At 36.1% G+C, this 22,222-nt stretch overlaps 2 protein-coding genes across 3 annotated transcripts in view; one reads left to right on the top strand and one right to left on the bottom strand.

The window, feature by feature from the left end:
- The window catches only part of LOC138700108 (neurexin 1-like), a 940,828-nt gene that overhangs the window by 312,198 nt on the left and 606,408 nt on the right, over nucleotides 1-22,222 (bottom strand). For both annotated transcript variants that reach the window (XM_069826434.1, XM_069826432.1), the window contains exon 7: nucleotides 2,300-2,492. In XM_069826434.1, coding sequence (XP_069682535.1) covers nucleotides 2,300-2,492 — 193 coding nt within the window. The remainder of the gene's footprint in view (nucleotides 1-2,299; nucleotides 2,493-22,222) is intronic.
- On the top strand, nucleotides 9,009-10,021 carry LOC138700118 (uncharacterized). The gene is made up of 3 exons (XM_069826444.1): nucleotides 9,009-9,140; nucleotides 9,241-9,461; nucleotides 9,676-10,021. Exons 2-3 carry the CDS (start codon nucleotides 9,272-9,274, stop codon nucleotides 9,990-9,992), a joined length of 507 nt encoding a protein of 168 aa, XP_069682545.1. The 5' UTR covers nucleotides 9,009-9,140; nucleotides 9,241-9,271; the 3' UTR covers nucleotides 9,993-10,021.

Here is a 22,222-nt window from a genome sequence, read left to right as displayed (position 1 = left end):
TGCTCCATATGTTTTGATGCAGCATATCCTGCAATATATTTTAATCCTTCCTGGGATATCCGCTGTCTTGCAGAGATTTCATATATTTTTTCTGGGAGGCCTATATTTTCTTCAGGATCTCGATCGTTGGTAAATTTAACCGGTTTCAGAATGCCTTTAAGAAATTCTGTCGTTGCACATAGTTCTTTCTGCAGATTATCATTGACTTCTGATTGGCTTGTACTAGGACCCACTATTAATGCCTTTTCTTCGGAAAGCAAATCGGAGGTGTTTTTGTTCTCACAAAACTGAGATAATGAATTTCGACCTAGTATGTACCACTTCAGTCTGTTTAAAATCTAAAGCAGAGGGATGATCGTTTGTTCTACCCATGCTTCTAATTTCCGAAAAAAAGTTTTCTACCAGATCTTGGTTAAGTTTTCTTGTGATGATGTATTCAATTTTGTACTTGTACCTCATTGCCTTATACAACAATGTTAATGATTTATTATTTATTAGAATCCCCTCCTGATAAGGTAATTTCCTGTTTGCCTCTCCTACTTTAACTGTGGTCATGAAGTCATTCATTTCTGAGAGTATAATATTCTGATCTTGAAGGTTTATTCCGTAACTATGCAGCCCACGGTGGGTACCGAATTTAGAAACGGTATTAAATAAATCAAACCAATCATTAGTTAATTTTATTGCCTTTGAAGTTTCTTTCCATTCATTTGATCTCAACAGCTCGTTTTCACCACACCATTTCAAAGCCTTTGCAACTCTGTTGGAAAATAATTGTGCTGCCAAACTAACTTTTTGTCTTTGGGTACCACGGACACTTAAGTGTAACGGAGTTAACTTGTAAGCTAATTTTGTATCAGGGGACGAGGATGCACGTAAAAGTTCATGAATTGGTTCTGATGAAATGTCCAATCCGTTCAAGTTGAAACCATGATCTAGAAAGTGATTGCTGTGTAATTTCAATAAATGTGGAGCGTCTGAAAAAAAAAACAAATATTTCTAGAGTTGAATCATTTGGATTAGGAAAACTGCAATTTAGTTTGGTAGAAATTTTCAAATCACGCCACAATTTTCTGTCACTTCCACCTAAATCGCTAACTGTGGCCACAACTTGAAAACCACTGCCTTCTAACTGGCAAATTATGTTTGTTAAGATTTCTTTTGTCATTGTCTGATCATATTTATAGTATACGGGCTGCTTCCACCTTGCAAACAAACCACGTGCAAAAACAACCTGCACTGCCTTATGAGGTCCAATTATTTGTTCTTCCCTACTGTCAAAAGAAACCTCCTCATTTAAATACATTTCATCAAATGCTAATACTGTTACACGATCTAACTCCGACATATTTGTAGCTCTCGCCTTCATTAATTTTAAGACATCATGAAGTACCCCTTCCTCAAGCGATAATTGTTTTACTGCCCATTTTCTCAGAGTTGACAAATCAGGTAACGGGTAATTTAATTTTGTTCTTAAGTATCGGTATGTTTTTGGACTTAGGTTTCGAAGTGTTATTGCAGTACCGTAATCTTCTACAGACCATTTCACCCTACGCTTTTTATTCAAAAGAGCATCAATTTGCCCAATAGTGAAAAATGGTTTCAAAATTTCAGCCACTTTAGATTTAACTTCTGTTTGTCTAATGTTTTTCAATGAAATTAAATCCTCATGTAATTTTCTTTGTATTCTTCATGTTTCCTGTTGGCAGCTGTCAATTCCTTAATCCTCGTTTCTAGAGAGTAATTCTTCTCTTCTAATTCTTGAATTCTTTGTATTAGTATTTGGCATTCCTCTGTGACAGTAAACTCAGTGGCTCCTCGATTTTCCATTGTTACATTAGTGCTGGATGCACCTGTTGCGCTGAAGTGAAAGAAAGTTAATAGGTACAGTAGCCTACATGCAATCAGGAGCGTATTTAGGCCTCGGCAGACTAAGCAGCTGTCTAGGACGGCAGATTTGAAGGAGCGACTTTTAAGCTATTACTATTAATTTTTTATATGTTTTTTTAATTTTATTCATAACTCTTTTAAAGAGTACATGAACTTAAACGCACAATGAAAAGGATATGAATAACATTGGCAACTATCAGTTCAAATTATGTATTGTAATTAATGTCTAGTTAGGTTTATTAAAGAAACTGTACTCAAAGCAATGAGCTGCGATCGCTGTCTGCAGTAAAGATGACGTCACACGCCTCGGCCGCTATCGCTACAGCATGCGCAGTCCCACACCTTTACTATGTTTCCACCATGGAACAATCGGTCACTTATGGAGTAGGTCAACCCGATGTTCGCGTACCTGGCGTGCTGAAGTCTGCCGCGGTGCCGTCGACGGTGACGCGGCCCTCCTTTCCCGTGCGCCGCAGCGTCGCTTCGTGCCACACTCCGTCGTCCACGCGACGTGTGGTTGCCTTCACCTTGACCCCGCCTGACCCCAGGTCCAGATGCAGGTAGATGTGCCCGTTGAGCAGTTCGAACGCGAAGAAGTCCGCCTGCAACAAAAAAACAAAATGTGAACTCCATTTCTCACATCCTTCTTTTTTCAATTGATTTATTTTACCACGCTTTATCAACTGCGATAGTTATCTTGCGTTTGAGTTAAATGACGGTGATAATGCAAGCGAAATGTGTCCAGAATCCAGTGCCGAAAGCTACCAGCATTTACTCTTATTGGGTTGAGGGAAAACCCCTATCCTGAACAGGATTTGGACGCGGGTGCGCTCGTTTCAAGGTCATACAAACTAACCGTTATTTCACAGCTTACTGTTCAACCAACAAATAACGAGATCTGACGGGAGGCAGGATCTTTTAACTTCTCTCCCTCCCTTTCATATTTTCTCCAATCGTGCAACAGTATCTTCGGTCAGCTTCTCTTATTTCTATATACCACTAGGACGTAGGTAAGAATGTAGGTAATAACTGACATTATGTCTCGCCTGACAAAGAGGGGACAATTGAGAGTTTCCATGGTATGAGAGGGTGGGACAAGTGTTGCCAATAGTTTGTAGAAACCGGTAGAGAGGGAAGAAATTCGAGTAGCAGGAGATGGTACTTCAGAAATGAAAATGCTGTTACAGGAATCAAAAATTCTGATCGGACTGTATGCTGAGGTCGAAGACAGGCTTACGAGGATTGTATGAAAAGTTCATAGAAATTAAACTAGGATTATTCTGAAACATTCATTATTTCTCAACAAAATCCCCCTGAAATTCACACACCAGGTCCACCGGTTTTTCAGTGCTCCTATATCCTACCTGGATATACTGTAGATTGCTTGAGGTCTGCAAAAAACTCTTCTGCTGCTGCGATAATATCTCCATTTGACGAAAATTTCTTCCCAGCCAAGTGACTTTTGAACTTTGAGAAAAAAAAAAAAAGCCTGAGGGTGCGAGATCTGGTGAGTAGCGGGATGCGGCAACAATTCGAATTGTAGTTCGTGTAGTTTAGCAATGTGATTGCAGACATATGAGCAGATGCATTGCCGTGATGACAATACTTTCTTTTTGGCCATCCGGCTGTTCTTTCAGTTGCTGCAGAAGATTTGATTAATATTCTCCTGTTATTGTTCTTCCCTTTGGTAGAAAGTAAATTATGATCATCCCCTTAGAATTCCAAAACACAGACGCCATGACTTTCTCAGCCCCCTGAACAACTTTTGTTTTCTTTGGAGGCGGAGAATCACTGTTCTTCTATTGTTTCGACTGCTGTTTTGTGTCTGTTGTATAGTAGTGGATCTAGGTTCATCGGTGGTCACAAACCTCCTAAACAATCTTCCGTATTTTTTTTTTGGAATCGAAACAGACAATCCCTAGAAATTTGACATCCAACGAACCCAACTTGCGGAGACCTATGACATGGCCAAGACATTCACTAAGATGTAGCACACCCGTTCAGTTGAGATACGCATAATCTCGCCAATTTCCCGCACTTTCAGTCGACGGTCATTCAATATCATATCGTGGATGTTCTCTACGATTTGTTCACTTGTTGTTGTTACTGGACGTCAACTACGAGGATCGTCTTCCACTCTCTCGACCAAATTTAAAAATAGTGCTGCCAAATTTTTCCACAGTTGAAAACGCTGGAGCGGTTACCCCCAGTGTCGCATCCATGACTACTTTATTTTCTGTTGGAGTCATTCCCTTTTTTACGAAACATTTAATGACAGTACGAAGCTCGATATTTTCTATTTTTTGCCAATATGTTCGGCGTACTGTGTTCTAGAGATAACCTAAAATTCTGCATCTACATAATAATAATAATAATAATAATAATAATAATAATAATAATAATAATAATAATATTAATAATAATAATAATAATAATAAATAATAATGGCATTATGTGTAACTTCACGAATTTGTAAACTATAGTTTACCGTTCGTTCATTGATGTTTTAGTCAGTGAAAAGGGCTATTATATGTAGTCAAAAAAAAAAAGTGGCTGCCCTCGTGAACAGTGAATATTTTCTAAGTCCACTTCGGTTCACGGTGATGTTACACGATGCTCGGGCTTTTAGAAGCAGTTTCGGAACTATGGAGTCATGCGTCTCGTAGAGTACCCGTAGAGTGCTAATGACTGGAAGGTTTTGAGTTCGAGCATAGTTTAAGTTATTTTATTTCGTTACCATTCTTTAGCGATATAAATAATATATAAGTTATCATTTATATTGTTGGTTTTCAGATCTACGTTCATGTACAGTTTAATTTCGACCCCTGTGCGGGTCTGATATTTTGAATGGTAGTTGAAGCTCTCGTTTTTATCCCATAGTGGGGATGTTATTGTAATATATTATTGTGCAGGTGTCCATTAAAGTGTTGATTATATCGCTTTTTGGTTGTGATTTCTTTTCTTTTATGATTTAAATAATTTAATTTATGTTTATATTAATAAATTGTTATTGTTTGGGCGACGGATACCTTTTATTTATTCACCTATTATTCAACAGGGTATTTTCGACCATTATCCATGGTTTAGGGCCTTTTTATTTTGGACAATGGGACCCCAACATGTTCCAGTGGTGAAAAAATTTCTCAGACGTATAATAACAGGTATTTCCCACATTTATTGTGCGTTTAATTTAATCTCCAGTGTCATTTATATTTGCTACTGTTGCTCCCCGGTACTTCAATTTTTCCATCTTTTCAAAGGATACATCTGTAAGTTTTATTAACCTTTCCTACTATGTTCTGGCCACAAGATATAATCATATACTTAGTTTTTCGGGGTTTACTTCTAAACTTATGTCCTTACTTGCTTCAAGTAAAATTCCCGTGTTTTCCCTAATAGTTTGTGGATTTTCGCCTAACATATTCATGTCATCCGCATAAACAAGCAGCTGATGTAATCACTTCAATTTCAGATCCTCTCTGTGTTTCTGGACTTTCCTAATGACTTTCCTAGAACCTGGAGGAAAATTAAAAAGTAAAGGTGATGTTGCATGTCCTTGCTTTAGCTAGCAGTGAATTGGAAAATCATCACATAGAAACTGGCCTATACGGACTCTGCTGTACGTTTCACTTGGACACATTTTAATTAATCGAAATAGCTTCTTAGGAATACCAAATTCAATAAGAATATTATGTAAAATTTCTCTCTACTGAGTCATATGTATTTCTGAAATCTATGAATAACTGATGTACTGTGCTCTTATCCTACCATTTTTCTCCAATAGACTAACTGTCGAATAAAAAAGTTTGATCAGTAGTCGATGTATTACGCCCAAAACCATAGTGATGATCCCCAGTAATTTTTTCTACATGAGTTAATCTTCTCAAAAGAATATTGGACAAAAATTTTATATTACGGCAACAAAAGTGATATTCCTCGAGAGATACTACAGTGAGTCTTTTCCCCCCTTTTTAAAGATAGGTACAATTTTATAGAATCCTTCATTTGTTCTAGTACAATTTCTATTTCCCCAAATAGCAAGCAAAAGTTTGTAAATTTCAATAAATAATGCGTTTCCACTCTCTTATATTAATTATGCTGAAATCTGATCGATACTTGGAGACTTATAATTTTTCACATTTTCTATCGCAGTTTCAGATTCAGAAATTGTGGGTTCGGATATAAATGGTTCAGCAGTGAATTTCGTGTCGATCATTTCTATTTGGCTAATGTAAACTTAATAGTTGCCCAAAATAGTTTTTCCACCTGTTCAGGATGGAATGAATGTCTACAAGCAAGTCACCATTCTCATTCTTGATTACGTTTACTCTTGCCTGATATGCTTTTTAAAATTGCTTTGTGCCTTTATATAAATGTCTAATGTTTTTGTTTTTACTACCTCTTTCTACTTCGTTCGGTTTTTCCTTCAAGTAATCTCTCTTTTTGTTCTTACTTGTATGACTTGCTTCTCGTCTTTCATTGAAATAATTATCTCTATTCTCCTCAACTGGATCCTGTAAGAATTTCAATTTTGTCTGTTTCCTTCTTTCTACTACCATGGACCAATCTTCATCAAACCACGGTTTCTTTTCCTTAGTTTCATAATAGCCTAGCTCTGCTCAGCTGGAATTTTGATATTGTCGCTGATATTTTCCGCACGCTATTAATATCTAATTCCTCCTAAACTTCGTCGGAACTTCTTAAAGTGGCAAACCTATTTAAAATTTTTACGTAATGTTGTTGCTCAGCTTCCTCGTTTTTTAATTTCGGAATATTGAATTTCCTAACATTAATTTGTTGCTCTACTCGCTTGGCTACTGATAGTCTCATAATTCTCCAATTACCAAATTGTGGTCGGAATTACAGTCTGCCTCTCTGAAGGTTTTTTAGTTGGTTATTTAATGACACTGTATCAACTACTAGGTTATTTAGCGTGGATGAGACTGGTGACAGCGGGATGGTATTTGGCGAGATGAGGCCGAGAATTCGCCATAGATTACCTGGCATTCACCTTACGGCTGGGGAAAACCTCGGAAAAAACCCAACCAGGTAATCAGCCCAAGGGGGGATCGAACCCGCGCCGGAGCGCAACTTGAGACCGGCAGGCGAACGCCTTAACGACTGAACCACGCCGGTAGCCTCTCCGAAGGTTCGAATGTCTACTATATTAGTATATCTTCGTTTATCTATCAAGATGTACCTATTTTATTGTGTGTCAATCTATCTGGAGAAGTCCATGTATGTTTATGCTCACAGTGGGCCAAAAAAAGGCACAAAATTAGAAATACTCTATTTTCGGAAATACATAACATTAATTTATAATGAAATACACTGTTGGAAAGAGTAGACTTTAAATATGAGCAGGACTTACTATGTTTTTTGAGGCTCAATTAAAATCTTATGGAGGTCAATACACAATGATAAGAAAAATGTGTTTTTTGAAGACAATTTATTACTTCAAAATGCAGAAATTGAATGTTGGTAAAATTAATAATAATTCATGATCTTTCAAATAATCAAAATTAAAAATTATGCTCTATGTGACTACCATTTGCCCGTACAACCATTGCCCAATAGCACTGGATACCTGTCTTTGATCAAGCTGGTCCCAACATTCAAGAAGGCGTTGCTTTAAATGTTCAATATTACGAATTCTTCTTTTGTAGTAAATTGCTTTTTGTAATTGATTTCATTCAAAATAGTTCATAGGATTAAGATCTCGTTTGAAACTCCAGCGGAAACCATTAGGGAATCTGAGAAATGCGATCTTTCGCGCAATAATCTCTCAGGGGGCATATCGTCTCCGTATCTTCCTAATCAATCGTTGTACATTTGAAACAGACCATTCTCACTGAGCGTAGTTCCTTAAAATTTGACCAGGAGATAAATTATCATATTGGTGCAAATGTTTAATGAAAATCTTGTCTTCGTTCGTTAAGCGACTCATTATTTATTCACAAAATGAGAACTCAAAACGGAAGAAATAAATTGATGATGGCAAAACAAACGGCTTGGCCTGCGGAACTCTTAAGACCGTAATGCTTAGTTCGGCATTAAAGATCGATCTTGCACTGCCTTACAAAAATAAAAAATAATATTTAGTAATGGTAAAAAATTAAATATTACAGTACTTTCCCGGTCTACAAGGACTGTGAAATTAACTTCCAAGTCAAATCATTAGCTACTGAAATTAACTATTTAAATTTTGTGGCTTTTTTTTTTTTTGGCCCACTGTGTATATCTTTATGCGGGAATGTTATGCTTTTGACAATACAAATTTTGATGTGGCGAATTTGACTAATCGAACTCCATTATCATTACTAGTTAAGTGTAGGCTCTCTTTTCCAATAGTCGGTTTAGAAATATCCTCCCGTCCTACTTTAACATTGAAATCCCCCAATAAAATTTTCATGTTTTTTTTATTATAGTGGGTTATTTTACGACGCTGTATCAACACCTCAGGCTATTTAGCGTCTGAATGAAGTGAAGGTGATAATGCCGGTGAAATAAGTCCGGGGTCCAGCGCCGATAGTTACCCAGAATTTTGCTCATATTGGGTTGAGAGAAAACCCCGGAAAAAAGCCTCAACTAGGTAACTTGTCCCGACCGGGATTCGAACTTGGGCCATCTGGTTTCGCGGCCAGGCGCGCTAGCCGTTACTCCAAAGGTGTGGACAAATTTTCATGTGATATCTAGATAACTGATGAAAAGCGTGTTTCAATTCCTCATAGAAGCTATCCTAATATTTCGTTTTCTCTTCTGTAGAGGCGTGAGCATTTATAACTGTGATATCGCACTCTTAGGCCGGTATTCATAGTCGGTGACTTATTTGTTCAATAAGTATGACTTTGTGAAGTTATACTTATTGGAAAATCTCAACTTATATGATTACGGTATTCATAGTCGACCAATAAGTCGTACTTTGTTAAGTTTCATTCAATAAGTGTAACTTATGTGTATACAAATAAGTCGAACTTATTGGTATGAGAAATTGCAAGGTCATTGTCACGACAATGTAAATCAGACAGTCGATTTTCTTTTGTCTTTAAATTTGTTTGCATAGCTTCTGATTGATGTAATGTACGGAAAGAAGAAAACAAAATATTTCAGTTATGTATAAAAAGATGATTGTATTGAAGGAGATTATTCTAAAATATTCAAAGATTGTAGAGAATAAGAAGACCGACGCAGTTTTTTGAAGACAAAAGATTGCAGAAGAATTCAATTCGTCGATACATATTGTGGAACATGTAAGTAACCCTAATACAATATTTTCTTTGAAAAGTGTATATTATAACATAAAGAAAGAAATTATGAAGTTCGTTTACGCGAAATTGGAATTGATTACAGAGAACTGGAAAACAACTACGTATAGGTTATTATGGACGAACATCAAATGCCACCAACGGAATGTTTTGACCAAAGAACGCCAGACAGTGATGGCTACACGAGGTGGTCTTCCAGTAAAAATGTGAAGGACATTGATCCACCTGTAGCACAAATAATCCCTCGCACAATGGTCCAAGTTCCAGGAGCGGTTGACTCCGATATGATTGCGAGTGAAGTAGAAGGTAAGCAGTGTTACATTCAATATTCTTTCTTGAACTTTTAATTTTTTTCTCAGCCTATTAGCTATTATTTGTTAATAAAGAAAATTATCAAATCATATTTACATGAAGCGAGGTAATAGGTAACTAGACCTAACAAGTGATAGAATGAAAAAGAATAAAGCCTACACAACATAAATAGCCAGTTGACATAGCCTACGTATTGTTTACATTGCAGTTGTGTTCGTAGAAGTAGAGGGAGCACGTCTTGCACAAAATCCTTCCAAGGACGTATCCCCCTCTACAGCTGGACCATCCAACTCAGTTGCAGCTGAAACAACAGCAACAGCAACTCCAGCAGCACCAGTGGATTACACAAGAAAGCGCAGGAATGTAGTTTTGAAAGAACATAGTGATTCATTATTTCAGTTTAAAAAAATGAAGGCAAAATTAGAATTAGAAGTTGCGGAAATTGTGTTGCGCGAACAACTTATTGATACTGAGCTAGCAAAAAATATAAAAGGTCAAAGGTTGGACATTTGTTGGCATAACTAAGCATAATTATGGTACAGACTACTAAGTATATTTCATTATAGACAAAGTGCATGTAAAAGATTTTCGTTATCGCGTCAATATTGTTGTTCAATTCTTTGAAATGGAAACGGCACGCGCTTTAACTGCCATTTAGCTCTTTGTCACTTCACTGTGTTGCCGGATCTTAGTTAATAGTAGCAACAATTAGAATATTAAATATTTTTCTAGGTTTAGATACCACGGATAAAAACTAAATGTGGCAATGCCGCACATGTTTAAAATGGGTCTGGTGGTTAGAGTAATTATTATCACTTTTTACAAGTCAATGGAACTGAGATCGGAAGCCCACAAACAAATGCCGCTCGTCCATAATGAAAACAGGACTACTATACTTATCAAATACTTCAATCGGTTATTGTTTAAAACTTCATAGTATTCGTTGTTAACATTACAAATTGTCTCAATTTTAAATGTTTTGGTAAGTCACATAAATGAATAAATATTTTACTTCAGTGAAATTCATTTACATCTTGTCATCATGCCTCCTAAACACTCTGTTAATCAGTTCTCCCTGAAAGCCTGCTGTGCAGGTGATGCAACAGACACAGGTTCTTATGGATGAGTCGTTACATCTGGATCATCATCTGGTAAATTGTCATTTCTCTCCGAATTCGAACTGTAAAGCAATGCACAGGTAACAATAAATTATATTTGGGACATTCTCGAGTTTGTTTTTTATACCAACCGAGAGATAAAGAAATCTCACCTTCTATACCTCAAGCATTCTCTCCACTACATTAATTCTCGTCCTTTTTTCGGCTCTATTGTACCTATAAAGTTTAAAGTGCCAAGCCGATATTTCCACAACTCCTTACATTTGACAATTTATTTACTTTCATTATGACAATCAGAAAACTTACTTGGTTACTGTGGTTGCATGTTCGGTGAGGTCTACGCTCCTTGAAGCCCTGAACCAGTGGGAAGGATAGCTGCGAATATATTGAATAACCGGTTGTGGACAGCTGATAAGGAGTAGTCTTCTAGCTTGGGGATTGGGGGAAGGGCTAACAATCCATCACAGTAAAAAAGAGCTTGTTACGAAACCCCAACATAAGCCTCGAAATGGGATTACAGCAAAGAAATAAGATTATGACATTTGATGCTTGAAATGTCACGAGTCTTTATAGATCAGGATGGGTAATATTAGTAGCAAAAGAACTAGCTAGATAATTATGGAATAGACTTTGTGAGAGTACAGGGAGTTAGGTTAGATGAGAATGGCCTATCACCAATTTGGAAGAGGATTCTTTATTCATAAAAAGAGATGAGCAGGGCATGTAACACGTATGGGTGAATCCAGAAATGCCTATAGAATGTTAGTTGGAAGGCCTGAGGGGAAAAAGACCTTTGAGGAGACCGATAATAGTAAAATGGATTTGAGGGAGTTGGGATATGCTACTAGGGACTGCATTAATTTTTCTCAGGATAGGGACCGATGGCGGGCTTATGTGAGGCCGGCTATGAACCTCCGGGTTCTCTCATTTGTAAGTTTGACAGCAAGAAGGATTTGTTTTCCATTCATTTTATGAATACATAACAATTTAATTTAAATTGACTGAATAAGAGAATTTAATCTTACTAATACTCAAATTTTATGCGTATTAAAGAAACCTAACATTACCAATATATTGAATACCGTACCTCATTTATATTATAGAATACGGTTATGGTTATATTTTAAGAACATTAAACTTATTTCAAAGTTTTTCGTGGCATAAAATCTCAAGTGAACAAGAAGTAGTAATCTAGAAGAGCTGGTAAACCTGTCTCGGTTTTGTAAGAGTTCTTTCCACTTTCGGAAGTATTGATTCCAAAATCTTTTGCGAAAACGAAACCTCCTTTTGAATTCAAGATCATTATAAAATTCAAAGAAACCCATGATGTTTCGCAAGTAACGCTTTTGGGCGCAAATTTCCTGCATTTCAATAACTTCCTCGGCCAATTCTTTATAAAAGTTATCAATTTTTAGGTTAAAACTGACATAAGTCAGGGGTTCCCTTGACTTGATGAAGTTTAACTTATTTCATAACATAAGTCGCACTTCAGTCACTATGAATTGCAATAAGTTCAACTTCATGAAGTCAGACTTTGTAAAGTAAAGCTTATAAAATAAGCACGACTTATAATAAGTACGACTTATTTGGACCGAAATCTACAATTGAGACGAGATTTAAGTTCGACTTATATGTAAGTATGACTTATCTCGACTATGAATACCGGCCTTAAGTACTTATCTTATAGTAATAATAATTCCATATCATCATCGTAGAAGTCGAAAATATTTGGCATGTTCATTTCTTTCAAGGTTAAATTTATCACTGCCATAATAGCAGCCAATATTAAATGTCCGCTATTTCGTAGTCAGTTGGCCGGGTTGGGTTTTTTTTTTCGACACTCTTTTTGCTGCACGCTGCATGAAGCGCTTTACAAAAGATCAAAGCGCTGTAAAAAAAACCGCACGGGACTGCACCCTACCCGAACGTTTTAACAAATAGACTCTATCCTAGCTCGTTGGTTTTAACAGCCTAGAGCAGGGATGAGACGATATTAGCTCCCAATCACGGTAGAAGAGCTCGACCTTGATCACGGGCGCATAGCGCATTCACTGTAACGTAGACACAGGGATGTGCATGTATATGCAGCGGATAAAGGCAGCAATTATTACAATAACCTGCGTTACTAAATTTCTGGCTATGTAATAGGGCTAATTACTCAGTTATTTAATATACATGTACATATATAAACAAATCGCAAAGGGAAGGGTTTTTAGGAACAAAAAGATAAATAGGAAAAGTTAATTGTATGTAAACCATTTTATTGTTAAAAGCAATTATTTATTATGTAAATACTTCACTTCATTGGTTAGGAGAAACTAATAGGGTCTACCTGCTCGACGTGTGTGATCTCTAAGTACTTTTGAGTATTTGTTGAAAAAATAATAATGGCAATATTGATTGAAATAGAGTATATTGATTGTGTGATTGTGAAAATGTAGTCCTTACTCTCCAGTCGTGATTATGTAATGAGTTTTCTTAGAGTGATTTGTGAGATGCACGAAACACGAAAAAACAAATTGATTAAATTAATATATTGAGAGCCATCGTAATTTTTTGGGTCAATCATTTAAGGGGATGTGTATGACTTTTAAAACTTCCACAATTTCGGCCAAAATTTCTGAAATTTAAACTATATAAACAGATCTATAATAATATCATCTCTACAAAATTTTGTGGAATTAGGTCTAATAGTTTTGAAATTATATTTTTAAGTATATTTTATATTGACATTACTAAAAAAGCTCCTTGCATCAAAGTTTTGAAAATGTTTAGTTCATATTTGATAAAAATCCTGAAAATAGTTATTGGAATAAAAGTGAATTAGCATTTTGAGTTTAGTAATAGTATAAGTTAAAGTGCAATCAAAGATAAAATATTATTTCTAAATTAAAGAAACACGTAGTCTAATAAAAGTAAATATCCAGAAACAAGCAACAAATAAAACATCAACAATACATTTTAAATAAAGAAATAAAAGGAATCTAGATACAATCTACCGACCCAAATGTAAATTAATTTACCTTCGATGTCAATTCCGAAATGAATTTTTTCTCTCTTCTCCTGAATAATGCCTATATTTTTTTCATGTTGCGTCTCATAATGCCGTTTTATGTTGCTTTTTTTGCAAATGATATTTTTTTTACACAACAAACACTGGACTTCATCACCATGTTCGAAGCATAAATATTGTATCTTCCACTCTTCCTTGAAAGCTTTAAGCGCTTCAGTTCCGTCATGATGCGCTGTGTTCTAAGATCTGTACATCCTTTAGCAATGTTTACAGGTAAAAGAGCTCTGCGCGCGCGCAGCGGCCATAAAATAGCTCTCGCCCGCAAATATTAGTCACCATCGCAAGACTGGCCTAGAGTCAGGAAGAGTCCTTGCGCTTTTGGGAACGAACTTGAGTCGTTTTCCCCACCACTGACACCAGCGTATTCTTTTCTGTCCATTCACGGAAATAGTAATTGAGTTGGTGAAATACCATTAATTTCACTATGATATGGAGAACAAGAATTTTAACGATATAATAATGAAGCTCGTCATGACTGTTACGAATATAGTCATTCATTTTCCATGATTGCAACTTAGAACTCCCAGTATATGGAAGCGAGTGTTTAAGCACTTTTTGTATTACAACTTGAGTTGTAAAATTTATTTATTTCTTTTTTTATTTTAGTTATTTATTTATTGCAGTAAGTTTGAAATGAAGTATATGATTGTGTCTCGTGACCAGAATATTGTACGAAATGGAAACATAAAAATTGGAGATTTATCCTTCGAAAAGATTTAAAAATTCAAATATCTTGGAGCAACAGTAATACAAATAAATGACACTCAGGAGGAAATTAAACGCAGAAAAATATGAGAAATTCCTGTTATTATTCGGTTGAGAAGCTTTTGTCATCTAGTCTGCTATCAAAAAACCTGAAAGTTACAATTTATAAAACAGTTATATTACCGGTTGTTCTGTATGGTTGTGAAACTTGGACTCTCACTTTGAGAGAGGAACGGAGATTACGGGTGTTTGGGAATAAGGTTATTAGGAAAATATTTGGGGCTAAGAGGGATGAAGTTACAGGAGAATGGAGAAAGTTACACAACGCAGAACTGCACGCATTTTCTTCACCTGACATAATTAGGAACATTAAATCCAGACGTTTGAGATGGGCATGTAGAACGTATGGGCGAATCCAAAAATGCATATAGAGTGTTAGTTGGGAGTCCGGAGGAAAGAAGACCTTTGGAAGGCCGAGACGTAAATGGGAGGGTAATATTAAAATGGATTTGAGGGAGGTGGGATATGATGATAGAGACTGGATTAATCTTGCACAGGATAGGTACCGAATGCGGGCTTATGTGAGGGCGGCAATGAACCTGCGGGTTCCTTAAAATCCATTGTAAGTAAGTAAGTTTGAAATGAATACAAGTTAATATGTCAGATAAACTAGCCGACTCTTGAATGAGTAAGACTCGTGCTCAGGAGGGGATTCCAATACAGACAAAATAAAATTAAAATTGGAGAGTTATTACCGATTAAAAAGTGTTTAATACGTTTAAAGCCAAACTATAAATCCAATACAATTTTCTTTATTAATTTGGACAGGATTCGTGGTTAAAATTATATTAGAATAACATTTGTTTAATAATCTGGGACCTTGACTCATGTTATGATGAAAAGCTGAATTGGTTTTACATTTAGTTTCATATAAACTCAGAGAATACATATTTTTAGTTCTATATTTATGTATATACCTTTCAAAGTTATTCAGATTTTTTTGTGAAAGAACTGTCATAACGTGTTTCAGTTAATAATAATAGAGACAAGCAAAACTGAAGTCTAATAATTTGTAGTGTGTGGACCTTAGAGAATAAGATTTATGAATATTTAGATTAATTTAATAATTATCAATGAACTTCCTCAAATTTGATTCAAGTTTTGCAATGTCAGAAGTTGTCAGTTTTTGAAGATAATAAAATTGTTCTCTATTGACTCGCAAGTGATTAATTATTCTTCCGTTATGTATTTCAACAACATATGAAGGTAGGCCTAAATATGAAAGCTTTGAAAACGCAAGAACAGGTAGAGTTAGAGCTCCATGCTTCCATGACCTCGAAACTAGAATGAGGTAGTGTGCGACACTAACGTCGTGCATGGTAGGCGCTACAGTACGTTCCGTTCAAGTTTGCCTAGTCTCTGTATAACCGAAGCTCGCTATGCGGAAGCAGAGATTTCATGTTCATCCAAACTCGTCTCCGTAAGGGCACGTACACATTGGAGCGACGATAGACGATAAAAGAAACAGCGAGCTATATCAGAGAGAATTGAAGCATGCATTGTCATTGAGGTGTGCTTATTGGAGTAACGATAAAAGCGAAGATACACTATAAAAGGGAAGAAAAAGAAAAGTTCCATTTTCTTCGCTCTTGTCGTTCATGTGATCTCTGATTAAGATAATATTAATCTGTATAATTACCGGTGGTTATCAATATATCCGAATATTAATCGATTTATTATTATTTCGGCATATTAAATTAATTATTGTAGATATTGGCAAATTGATCAATTGTGTATTTATTCGTCATATGTTATGTGATCACAAGAACCAATCACAACACAACGAATTTATACTATCTTTGGGATGAGAAAGGGGTTTAATTTTGTACGTATTTAAGTTATATTAACCTTGAACTTAGTAGCTGATATTTCCTATAATCTTCTTTCATTAAGTGGATGCATAGAATATCTTCTACTGATAAATCAAAATGTTCGCTTCCCGCGTCCTCGTTGCTCCGATATGAACACTTCATTCTTTGATAATACCAAAGCGTCGCTAGGTCATTTCTTTTATCGTTTATCGTTGCTCCAACATGTACGTACCCTAAATCGTTGAGTTTCCTTCCTCTTCCCTCCATTCATGCTTTAGCTGCTTAAAAATTTAGTCCAGTGTTGTGTAAACTGTAGTTATTTTCACACGTTTATATTTTACAAAAACCGTATTTAAATACAGTACTGTGTTATGTAAATTACGTAAAAGGGTGATATTCTGACCGTGGAACAGTGTAAAGTAGTCACACGACTCTCATCCAGAGCTGCACCTGCACATCATCTTGCAACAGTACTTACGCAGCCAGCGACCTCAAGACGCGCAGCTGGGCGAGTCATTTAATTATTCTTCAACGGCTCGAAGTAGAGTTCTGATTTTTTAAGGGCGGTTTAAATAATTTCAAGGTATTTAAGGATTTTTTTCTGTAATTTTAAAGTAAGTCGCTGCCATTAAAACATATTTTTATACATTTAAATTTTTTTAAAACAAAGTTAGCAAACTTATATGTTTATAATATTATGCGAAGAAGAAAGTATATACTGTCACCTTCAAATTGAGACAAAGAGCAAATCTCTGTGGTGATTATTAGTGGAGATAATCACGTTTAACAATAATGATGCGCGACCTATTTCAGAATCTTTGATAACACATATCTACTACAATAATCGATATAGGCAACAATAATAAAACCCGTATTTATTTTTTCAATCCATAGAATGTGTAAAATTTGTTTTATCTAAATCGGAGACATGGAAGTCAATTCCAAGCTAAATTTGTGCGATTTGACGTGGAATGACTCTAATACGTACAGAGTTCAAGCAAGTTTATCGCACAAGATAGGTACGTTGAGTCCGTTGAAATGATAAAAAAAACTATTAATGCCATAATGATGCCTGCAAAAACATACATTATATGTTATATAGCTACCTTATAACTAGACTTAAGATATTTAGGCTATTAACCAACTTTCAGACACCTCAACTAGGCTACAAATGATCGAAAGTACGCATTAAAATAGCCTACAGTTTTAGGGATCTAAAAAGTTATTGCAATTACAAATAATAATAATAATAATAATAATAATAATAATAATAATAATAATAATAATAATAACAATAACAATAATATAATAATAATTCATTCATAGTGTTCTGCCCAAGGGAAAGTATTGCACTGCAAACCCAGCATTCTCCAGTCTTTCCTATTTTCTGCCTTCCTCTTTGTCTCCGCATATGAACCATATATCTTAATGTCGTCTATCATCTGATAACTTCTTCTGCCACGAACTCTTCTCCCGTTCACCATTCCTTCCAGTGTATCCTTCAGAAGGCACTTTCTTCTCAACCAGTGACCCAGCTAATTCCTTTTCCTCTTTCTGATCAGTTTCAGCATCATCCTTTCTTCATCCACTTTTTCCAACACAGCTTCGTTTCTTACTCTGGCTGTCCATTTCACACGCTCCATCCTTCTCCATATCCACATTTCAAAGGCTTTTATTCGCTTCTCTTCACTTCCTCATAATGTCTATGTTTCTGCCTCATACAATGCTACACTTCACACAAAGCACTTCACTAGTTTCTTCCTTAGTTCTTTCTCCAGAGGTCCTTTTTTCTATTTACTCGTAAAATTTCCTTTGCCATTGTTATTCTCCTTTTGACTTCTTGACAGCAGCTCATGTTACTGCTTATAGTACACCCCAAGTATCTGAATAATAATAATAATAATAATAATAATAATAATAATAATAATAATAATAATAATAATAATAAAACTGCTATTTTATTTGGTTAAGAAATGCTTATAATAACAACTTAAGGTTATGTGCAGCACACGTTTTCCGTTATTAAAAGAAGCGCTTATAATACAAATTTAAGATTATTTGCAGCATACGTTTTCCGTTATTAAATGTTACGGAGCGCTTATAATACAAAATTAAGATTATGTGTAGCACACGTTTTCCGTTATTAAATATGTTAAGAAGTGCTCATAGTACACATTTTGGATTATGTACAGCACACTATTTCCATTGTTAACTCACATTATAATCAAACAAGAACCTAAGATATCTTTGTTGTTTCGCTGACAGTTAAATTCTGTATACTTCTTCAAATAAGAGTGTTTTAACAGTGTGAAATCTTAGCCTTAACTGTACCACCCCTACTTGTCTATTATGTTTTCCGCGAAGATCTTTGGCAAGAGAGCGGAAGACTATTCCATCAATTTAGCTGTTACCCTGTTATTAGTAAATTAAATATGAGCCGTTCAGAGCAAAAGTGATGTAAGTCAAAATTGGGTAAAGAGTTTTAAAGCAAAAATTCTGTAAAATATAGCGCAAAGCAGCAATTAATATGCCCTTCTTGCTATCCACTGAATACTAATAGTTTAAATAAATCGAATATTAATTGCAACTTTGCGCTGTATTTTACAGAATCTTTACTTTAACCCTCATTGCCCATTTTTTACTTACACTACTTCTGCTCTGAACGGCTCATATGGTAATTTTAGAGATGTGACGCAATTTTAGCAGACGAAATCGATCTAGTTCTCAATGAAATTATGTTCTATGAATTAAATGAAACTAATTAATTCCCAGTTCTCAAGACAAATACTTATCAATAGTTGATGGAACAGCCTCCAAATGTTCAATGCTATTTTCTTAAAGTGAAATCCTCTATACTTTAGAAATTGTATCCTGAAGTGGATATGATTTTGTGAAATTATGTAATTTAAATATGACTGATTTAATCAGTTAATTAGTTTTGAAGTAAATGTATTGATGTTAAAGATTCATTTTTTTTTCAATTATCAATTAGAGAAGGTAAACCTGATTTAAAAAACAACAGAGGGATTAATATTCATTAAATCTCACTTCAACCTCGTAAACCAATCAATAACACGAGCGTGTGGTAGAGATATGCCAGCTGCAGTAGAGCATATGATGGCCGAGCGCGAGATACAGTAAAATTATATTTACCTAGTGTAATAATTATGTGGTAATGATTGTAGCTCGTTGGTGCGTGGATCCTAAATAAACTAATCGACAAGGGAGGCGGGAAGGGAGGGCTGGCCATAGGGACGCGGATAATGTCACCGCAGCTCAATCAAGGAAACCTTGTCCCCACTCCGAGTGTGACATGATATAAATGCGCAATCCAGTCCTACCAGAGTTATTTCAACAATATAAAAATAAATAGCTGCAATGGAAAATTGATTGAAAGTGTCAGTTTTGGAATGAATGATCGTTTCTTGTCTCGCGGGAATCCGATTGAATGCTGGAATACACGCACTAGTTTTATTCAATCGTAACATTGGAATTATAGTGCTGCTATTATTTCGTAGGCGCGGTGACTCCCCTCCCACTCCTCTGTGTTCCCTAGAAAGCCGTTGTGGGCAATTAAGGCCGTTGTTTCCAGTGAGATTTATGGGGTATTACGAGCTTCATACGCAGGCGTTCGTCACGCGGTAAAACAATACGAATTAACTTGCCTCAACATTGCGGATGCATAAAGTGTTTTACTACTTATACAACATTACTATTTAATCAACCTATAAAAATGATCCTGATTAGTTTTGTCTGTAATTAAAATGTAATAGCAAAATTCACTAATTTAGCTATATAACTCAAATGTTTTATGAACACATCAAATGTTACAGCTGTAAACCAGCATGGATAGAAATTTCCGAAAATGTTTGGAGTTAAAGTAAGAATAAAATGGCATTCAAACAACAAAATAAAGTTAGAGAGATTAAGACTAATTCGAAAGTTCCTGAATTCCTATTTTTAAAAATTAGAAGCAACTGCCTGCACGATGACCTTTCCTTCTTCGAGAAAGAATTCTAGGGAGCTATACAGAATGGAAGTGAAATAGCCTTGCAGATTTTCAGAGCGACAAACAACTATAATATAACTATAACTATAATATTATATTGGTGGAAAGTTCATAGTTTTATCATAAAAAATGTTTTATTTTTGCCAAATGTTTAACAATATCTTATTCGGTAACTAATGCGAGTAGGATCGTGATTTTTGTCCATATTGATAGGAAATCTAATAAATAATAATTTATCCCTCTGGTGTATTTCAATACCGTGGACGGTTTTCGTGTAAATTTAATTTTGAAAACAACTAATTTGAAGCCACTGCATGATGCGAGCGAGTGGCAATGATCATATCACCTACCGACAAGCATAGAGTTCGTTGACCTCTTACATCTGTATCGCGAGTAGAGTGTGTTAGCGGCGATGGTGCCGGACTGCTGAAACTTCAAACTTAATTTTCTAATTAACTGTGCATTTAATCACAAAACGTGATATAAGTTTTCTATTCATTTAAGTGTATCCTATCCTCCCTATCAATCTGCAAGATTATTTCACTTCCCTCCCAGAGTAAGTTACGTACATGTTACATCATCCTATCCACTTTTGAAATACATACATTACAGCACTTTCGTCAGCTTCAATATGATACAGAAACAGTTGGTTTCACCTCTTAATCACTTCGAAATCTCTTAAATCGCAACTATTTTTTGTTGGTTGAAAATGCCCAAAAATCACAAGGTGTAACGTGTGGGTCATGTGATACATCTTCTAAAAAATCGTTCGATTGATTTTGGTGAGCCCAGAGTGACACGCTTAAGTTAAGTCTTATATGACAGAGTTATTTTGAAACTTAAAATTTTTTATTTGTTTTTTCTAAGACATTTTATTTCCCATAGATGCCCAAATCTCTCCGCAGTGCATATGAAGAGAAGGCATATGTCACTATTTTTAGTGATTCGTCCGTCGGATGGGGACGTTAAGCCTGGCGGCCCCCTTGGTACTATTCGACAGGAGTAGGGTTAAGTGTCGGCACCGGGTTTCCTCTTCTCCCTTCATACTTTTTTCATCATCATCCTCACCCATTACCTACACTACACTTACACATACACTCACCCTAATATACGACATAACTTTCCACAGATAGATATAATGTACAGCAGTGGTCGTCAGCACTCGCTGAAATAGGTAAAGTGCAACGAGTGCAACATAATATGATGCAGAAGGGAGAAAGGGAGAAGGGAGAAATTGGAAGTATACTCGCCAGCACCCACAGATGCACGCCAGTACAAGTCTTATACTCGGGTAAGAGACGTTAGCCCAATGGTACTCTGTGCTGATGACCGCCGATGTACAGCGTGGCCCGCCGAAGTGGTGTGCAACTAGGAAATGGGTCACAGTTTTGCCATCTGCAACTTCGACTCTCCTCCTCCACCTGAGCGCTCGCCTTCAATGAGCATCGTTTGGACAGCACTGGTTTAGACCAGCGGTCGTCAGCACTCGCTGAAATGGGTAGAGTGCATGGAGGATAAGGAAATATGCTCCGTCGTGCATAAGGGATAGGGAGACAGCATACCCGCCAGCAACCACGAATGCAAGCTAGGGCAGTGTCTTGTTCGGGGTAAAAGACGCTAGCCTGAGGGTGCAGTGTTCTGATGACCGCTTGTTTAGACTATACACGCACGTCTTTTGTTCACATGCAATCCAGCATAAACACTCTTTCCCAGTCTGTAATGGGTCATTAACCTTGAATCAATATTTGACATAATGGGAGGATTCACTGATTCTGAATTAGCCGATATTCATTTAACAGACGGACTAGTATGACAATCTGCAAACGTGGCAAGAAAGCTCTATTGGCTGCGATTTCCAAGTCCTGGGATTCCAAACAGATTTCGTTGTTTTGTACCAAAGAGGCTAGAGGATAGAGGATCTCTTCGTCCTCGGATCGAGGATCGTGGACCGCAACGTGACTATTTTCCTTTTGTTTTTT

The sequence above is a fragment of the Periplaneta americana genome, chromosome 1 (assembly GCF_040183065.1).
Source record: "Periplaneta americana isolate PAMFEO1 chromosome 1, P.americana_PAMFEO1_priV1, whole genome shotgun sequence".
Lineage (NCBI taxonomy): Eukaryota > Metazoa > Arthropoda > Insecta > Blattodea > Blattidae > Periplaneta > Periplaneta americana.
This window is presented reverse-complemented; position numbering and strand designations above follow the sequence as displayed.

Excerpts from the sequence above, each read along its gene's own strand:
- LOC138700118 (XM_069826444.1), top strand. The coding sequence starts at position 9,272 with ATGGACGAACATCAAATGCCACCAACGGAATGTTTTGACCAAAGAACG. Across the intron at positions 9,462-9,675 it reads GATTGCGAGTGAAGTAGAAG|TTGTGTTCGTAGAAGTAGAG; the intron begins GTAAGCAGTGTT and ends TTTACATTGCAG.